Source organism: Ctenopharyngodon idella, chromosome 15, assembly GCF_019924925.1.
Source record: "Ctenopharyngodon idella isolate HZGC_01 chromosome 15, HZGC01, whole genome shotgun sequence".
In the NCBI taxonomy this organism is placed as follows: domain Eukaryota; kingdom Metazoa; phylum Chordata; class Actinopteri; order Cypriniformes; family Xenocyprididae; genus Ctenopharyngodon; species Ctenopharyngodon idella.
Window position 1 is genome coordinate 31,182,360 of NC_067234.1, and position 7,608 is coordinate 31,189,967.

General features: G+C 35.8%; 1 protein-coding gene across 15 annotated transcripts in view; it reads left to right on the top strand.

Annotated features, from left to right (window-relative positions):
- LOC127495108 (NACHT, LRR and PYD domains-containing protein 3-like) overlaps positions 1–6,749 on the top strand; it is a 50,743-nt gene extending 43,994 nt beyond the window's left edge. For 13 of the 15 annotated variants that reach the window (XM_051861562.1, XM_051861565.1, XM_051861566.1 and 10 more), the window contains 3 exons: positions 4,008–4,189; positions 4,659–4,711; positions 5,302–6,749. In XM_051861562.1, the coding sequence (XP_051717522.1) occupies positions 4,008–4,189; positions 4,659–4,660 (184 nt within the window). In that variant the 3' untranslated portion in view covers positions 4,661–4,711; positions 5,302–6,749. Of the gene's footprint in view, positions 1–2,366; positions 2,453–4,007; positions 4,190–4,658; positions 4,931–5,301 lie in introns of those variants that run through there. The other 2 variants (XM_051861563.1, XM_051861567.1) reach the window with 2 other exon arrangements.
- Positions 6,750–7,608: the final 859 nt, after the last annotated feature.

Sequence of the window (7,608 nt, forward strand, 5' to 3'; positions counted from 1 at the left end):
TCTCCCAGTAGTTCAGACCTTTCCAAATGTTGTGTAGAAAACTTCATATGAGCTTCAGCATGTCTTTTCTTTACAAATGGAGCTTTCTGTGGTGAGCATGCATGGAGGCTGTGGCGGTGGAGTGCATTTCCTATTGTTTTCTCTGTGACAACTGAACCCGCTACCTCCAAATCTTTCTGGGCCTCTTTCCAAGTGGTCCTTGGTTCTTGGGCTACTCTTCTGACTCCTCTGCATTTCCTATTGTTTTCTTTGTGACAACTGTACATGCTGCCTCCAAGTCTTTCTGGACCTCTTTCCGAGTGGTCCTTGGTTCTTGGGCTACACTTCAGACTAAACTTCTGACTCCCTGATCAGAAATCTTATGAGGAGCTCCTTTGCATGGCCAGTTGATGGTGGAATGATGTTTCTTTCAGTTGTGGAAAATTGCCCCAATGGTGCTTACAGGAACATTTAGGAGTTGGAAAATCCTTCTGTAACCAGTACCATTGTTATGTACAGCAAAAATCTTGTTGTGAAAGTCTTGGGAGAGCTTGTAACAACACGCACTTACCCAACTGATTCTAATTTGCACAGGTAGGAGGTAGAACTACTTAGTGAAATCTTTCTTGACTTGCCTTGCCTTAGTGTACTGCTTTTTCTTAGTGTGTTCAATACTTTTTTTCCCATGTCATTTCACTTTATTACACAACTTTTTTTATGGATTGTAGTATTATGATTTCCTTATTTGTATTGATTTCTTGAGCCTATACCAATGTCTGGTCAAAATTTTATGTGAATTGCTGCATTGGAACTTTGTCTAATTAAAAAAATTTAACATATTCAATATTTATTTTACCTGCTGTAAGTGCTTATAATGTTCTAGCTATTTGACTACTGTTACAGTGAAATATTACAGTGACAGCAGACAAAACGTTTGAAACTACATTTAATAATTCACTGATGTATTTCAACAGATCAGGCATGCACATTGAAACATTTATTCCAATACAACACAGAGCTCTGCACATGACATGCAGAAAAATAAAGTGTCCATGAAATAAGAAATTGTTGATCACTTTTTATTAAAAATGTTTTGTTGTAGTCTACTACTTAAAATGTGAGAACATTGTATGAATTCATTCTTATGATTTGAAAAATTAAGACATTAATAAATGTGACCCTGGACCACAAAACCAGTCATAAGTCGCACGGGTATATTTGTAGCAATACATTGTATGGGTCAAAATTATCGATTTTTCTTTTATGCCTAAAATCATTAGGATATTAAGTAAAGATAAATTTCCAACCATAAATATATCAAAAATGTATTTTTGTGACTGGATATGCATCGCTAAGGACTTAATTTGGACAGCTTTAAAGGCGTTTTTCTCAATATTTTGATTTTTTTTTTGCACCCTCAGATTCCAGATTTTCAAATAGTTGTATCTCAGCCAAATATGGTCCTAACAAACCATACATCAATGGAAAGCTTTTTTAACCAGTTTTCAGATGATGTATAAATCATATCTCATTTGAATGTACCCTTATGATTGGTTTTGTGGTCCAGGGTCACAAATAGGCTAAAAGATAGTTACAATTTAACTACGACAGTGGAATTAATATGCAGGGATGAAATATCCCAATAAAACATCTCTGTCTGGGATGTAAAATTAAGTCAAGAGAGTGAACGTGTACTTTCATTCAGGGCTTCTCTTTCACTCGTTCCGCCATGTGCTTCTCGTGCACCTTGGGTTTGTTTACATCTGAGTGCGCGTGTCTCTTTGATGCAGCACACAGCGGTGTTGTGCATTTTATATGGTTGATGGGGAAAGTATTCTTAAAATGTATTATAAAAATGTAAATAATTCGCAATAAATAATTATTCATGGTATTTTGAAGTGCCTACGATAACAATATCGTGCATATTCATTATCATGATATATTGTATTACCGAATATCGCCACATGTCTAATTCCAGTTCTACTTGAATAAAAGTCTGATTTTAACAGTACGTGAGTATTTTACTCATACTGAATGTAGGCTCAAAGATGCACTAGTCCTCAACACCTAAGAGACATGCCAGAGAAAATAAGAAATTGATTTGTAAGATGAGAAATCGCCTCAGGTTATGCATGTAACCATGGTTCCCTGAAAAGGGAAACGAGACACTGCGTCCCCTAGAGGGTGCTATGGGGAATGCCTCCAGCATGACCGGTGTCTGAAGCATGAGTCTAATCAAGACAATGAATTTGACATTGGCCGGCGACAGCCGATGACGTCACTGCAGCTGAATAAATGAACGAGACATTTATACAGTGCTTTCATATGTACTACTGCTTTACAAGCGCTTTACAATCATATCAGGGGGGTCTCTCCTCCACCACCAGGGGGGTCTCTACCACCACCAGTGTGCAGCATCCACTTGCGACGGCAGCCACAGAACAGTGGCAATAGGTGGAGAGGAGAGAGTCAGGTGAGACTGTGAGTATACGGTACGGCTCACTTTTTGGGTGCTTTTCCACTGCATGGTACGGCTCGCGTAAATAGTACCAGCTCAGTTGAGGTACCAAGCGTGCCATACCAATACCAAAATGTGATGTGTAAACACTGCAGATCACTGATTGATCAGAGAGAATTGTCACCACCAGCATCATTGGATTTGAAACACGAGACACTAAACCTGCTAGATTTAAATAGTAACAGCCACTGCCAGTAACATTTGTTCAAACTACTTTTTTTAAATGACTTGCTTTAAACGACCATCACACGCAACTTGAAAAAAATAAATGGCTGTATCGTGATCAGTAGACAAGATAGCTCTCGTTGGTAGCTAAAGAGCGGATCCATGTAGTAGGCGCAACTATAAAGGTCTATAAAGGTCAGTCTATAATCCCACCCACTTTAAAATGGTACTAAACTGCAGTGGAAAAGCAAACCGAAAGTAAAGCGAGCCGAGCAGTGTGGAGTTGTACCATGCAGTGGAAAAGCATTTTAGACAAAAAAAAAGTGAAAATCAAAACTGTGACGAAAGTAGTCTTTGATAATGTTTAAGTATATATCCAAATGCAATAGCTAATAAAAGTAATTATGACTGAAACACTTCTCAGCAACAAGGATTTTCTTAACCCTGTTTAAAATGACCTGTGCCATCTAGTGTTTATACTATGTATTACATTTGGTTTTATTTCTTTCAACCAGATAGCACGAAATCTGCATATTTTTGACTTGCACATAATGCATTCATTATAAAAAAAGAATAAAATGCTTTTTTTCCCCCTTTTTTTTTTTTTTACTTTTTATTTGTATTATCTTATATAGAAATTAATTGTGTATAATTTATTTGGGAGATATGAGATTCTTCCAGTTTCCCTTTTTGTCATTACTTTAATCCATCGCCATGGCAACACTTCAAGATAAAGAGATAAAAAGGTAAAAATAAGAGGACGATTTTAAAGCATTTTGAAAGTGACACATTTCCTGCTGCCAGTTGGTGGCGCTATGACTTTGACACCATTTGATACCTGGCATCGACTAGTTAGCAAGACTCAAACTGCAAGATGCGCTCCGATCATGATACATGCAGACTTTCCTCGGTCAGCCACATCTGCCAAATCAACCCGTGCCAGAGGTTGAACAAACATACCATAGAAAAAAACCATAAAACAGTTTTGAAAGTTGTGAGTTGTGAAAATTATGTGATCTAGAACCGTTAAACTTAGTCTTTATAATGGCACACACTGTATATCTCTCACAGCATTAAATTCAATATGGCGTCTGACCTGACTAGGGTGCCCGAAAATAATTTTAAAGTGATGATAGTGGTAAATGCGGTTTCATATTCCTTTAACCCAGAAACTGTTAAAACATCAAATAACACTGAATCATGAATTTATATTGGGCTAAAGAGCAACAAACACAGAGAGGGGACTTTACTTTAGCAGACCACCCCACTGTTTCTTTATTGATCTTGTTGATCTGAACTGTGTGAGTGAGTGAGTGAGTGAAGAGTGTGTCATTGTTCTTTACAGGTTGTGTGAGTGTGGTGTCACAGAGAAAGGTTGTGCTGCTCTGGCATCAGCTCTGAGATCAAACCCTTCATACCTGATAGAACTGAATATGTCTGGAAATAAACGAGGACATCCAGGAGTGAAACTGCTTTATGAACTAAAGAAAGATCCACATTATACACTGGAGGGACTAGGCCAATATTGTGAGTATATTCTTATTTTAAATATATATGTATGTGACTGTGTGTTTGTGGATGGAATCATGCTGAGAGCAGGTGGATGGTCACTCAAGGTTTCTCTTTACTGGATCCTGGGGCAAACACGACCAAAGACTGGTTAGTATACAGTTCACTGATGTAAGGTAAGGGAATCGTGAGCATATAGTGGACAAAAACTCAAAATAGAGCATACGATAAAAAAAAAATTGAATATAAAACATTGTCTTTGTTCTCATTTCTTGACAATTCACATTAATAAAAAGAAACTATGAACTTAAGTAACCATCATTTTACTTATTTTTGTATAATTGAAATACAGAAAGGGAAGAACACAACCCTAATATGGCGCAGTTACATAGTTAAGCACGTGCGAGGCGATTGTATTACATTTACGCTAATGCTAATTCTCAATTAAGGCTGACTTTTTTTTCTTTTCTTTTTTTTTTTTACACAGAACATGACAAAACCGAATAAACACATACCTGGGACAAACACGACCAAAGACTGGTTAGTATACAGTTCAATGATGTTGTTTAGAAGTCTTAAATAAACAGAGGTTCGGAGTTCACAAGCAGGTTAACACACATACTCGCCATATTATCAACTCAATTATCACACATTTGACTCGACTGGAAGAAACCCTATCTCTGTAAGACTCTGCTGCGGATGACTTAGCACCGCTCTGCAATATAACGTATGCAAACGTGAGTGGTGTAACAGCTAATGGTGAGTTTTCCTAATTTATGCATTAATTTAACAGCCAAGTAAAAAGCTTTGTTTACAGAATGGGTAGCAACCAGATTTTACATCGCAACTATGGAAACATTTTAGTCCACAAATTTGGATTAAGCTGTTGCCTTTGGATTAAAGCTGTTGGCTTTGTATATGGATTGTGTGCAAAAATACTTCCGTATTCTGTAAAATATGTTGCATCGCTTCTAGTTCAGGTTTTTGTATGTACTTTGTTAAATATTGAGCTGTTTGAGTTTTTATTCATTCATCATTTTATTTATTTTTAATCTGTGGCTGTAATATTAATATTACTAATATCTCTGTATGGCTCTCATGATGTGATGTGTCTGTGTGTTTTGTTGTAGAGCTCTCAGTACTTCAAAGTCAGTCCAGTTTTCTTAGAATTAGCCGACGGTGAATGAGAAGCCACTAAAGAGAGTCACAATCAACAGAGACTAAAGACACAGTGACCCCCACAGTGATCACACTTCCATGTCTGTGTGATTTTGCATTTTCGTGTTTTTTGTTTTGAATTACAGATTCCATCAGATTCCACAATGATCTATTAGAGGACTAACAGAGGACTAACTTACAGATGATGAATAATATAATAATAAAAATGTAATAGGTATTGATTACAAATTGTGCTGCTTGTTTACAATGTAGATGGTGTAACACCCAATATACAGTTAGGCAAACTAAAAAAACAGAACCGGTAATGCCCATGCAGAAAGACATGTCACTCGCACCCACCGGCAGTACTATAATAGCCACCAGACCCAGACTGCTTATAGAGTGTCTTAAAATAAGTGTTTATATGTAATGTTTTAGAATCAGATTTTATAAGGAAGGGGGGAGGGATGGAGAATAAAATTCTGTAATAATATAAATATCAATACTGCTACCTCTACTACCACTATATAATACAATAATACAATACAATAATAATAGCCATAACAATAACAATTATATGCAAAATTTACATATATAGAAAAGAAATTAAAATGTAGCATATAGTACATTATAATATATATAAATTACATCAATCTATAAATAATTGTAGAACAGTATATTAAATGATATTTGTCTATTATTGAAGTAGTTTGTTGTAATGTATACCAAATACAAAATACTAAAAACAAATACTGAAACACTGGAAAGACAACAAAGAAAAAAGGAGGAAGAGATGACAAATTTAAAGGCAGTAGAATTTAAGTTCTAAGAAATGTTATTGTTGGCAGGATATAAGCCAAACTTATGAGTTTCTTTTAAACACATGGTTAATGACAAAGAGGAATCAGTTCTACTATTTAGATATTGAAAAAATGGGACCAGATTTGTTTGAAAGAATCAATATTATGTGCAAATGCAATTAATTGCTCCAAGTTTGAGTGTACTAATAGTAATTTGAGCCAGTGATTTATTGAGAGTTCTGTTCTGTCTTTCCAATTAAGTAAAATGTGTTTCTTTGCTATGAACAGTGAGATTAATAAGAATGGTTTGAGATTATTAGGCATTTGTAAAGTAGACATGTCTCCCAGTAAGGCTATTATGGGGCAAACTGGGATGCTGAGCTCGAGGATGTCTGACAACCTGCTCATGACCTCCGACCAGAATGACCGAACAAGTGGGCACTGCCAGAATGCATGAAAATAATCATCAGTTGAGGATGGACAGTATGAACAGTTGTTATTTTTAATATATCCCATGTGCTGCAGTTTGTGTGTTGTGATGTGTGTTCTATGGATAACCTTATATTGAATCATTTGGATTTTGGTATTGCAAGACATAGAATAAATATTATTGCAAACTTCTTGCCAGTTGATATTTTGATTTGTACCTATGTCATTAGCCCACTGTTGAATTGGAGCGACTATTTCATTTTCTGTAGATGCTAAGAATGTATATATTTGTGAAAGTGTATATATTTTTGTGGGTGTACATTCCACCAAGCATTCATGGTGGTATTTATTGATTTACCTATTAATGGTATTAAATGGGAGATTTGAGTTATGTATCCGGTGGTAGATGTAAATTAACTGTTGAGAAATTAAATAGAGGTAGAATTTGGGTGCTCCAAGTCCTCCAAACTTTTTTGGACTTTGAAGAGTAGATAATTTTATAAGGGCTTTTTTTCTTTTTTTTTAGATATTGTACTATTTAAAGAGGAGAACCAGCCTAGAGGTGGAGTGACAAGTATCATGGAGAGGAGATAATTGATTTTTGGAAGTATATTCATTTTTACTGATGATATAGGGCCGATTAGAGATATGGGCAAATTGTTCCATCCTTCCAAGCTATTTTGTATGTCTTGTAGTAAGGGGACATGGTTGAGCTTAAACAGATCTTTGAAATTTAGTTGTGCTATCACCATTTAGTGACGCCATTGTATATTCTGGGAAAACTGAGGTTGTATGGTCAGTTTTGATCACAGAGCCTTTTAATAATGATAATAATAAAATAACAATTTACAATGATACTTTTTTGAGGGGAGATTTTGGCCATTTAAAATTTAGCACACATCAGAATCATCAGTCATTAGGCATGGGCAAAAGTTTGCACATGGCAGGGGGCTCTGTGCTGCCCCTGTTTTTACTTTTTATAACAGCGAACCATTGCTAACAGTGATTCCCTTTTAACATATGTATATACACACGTAAAAAATAATATTA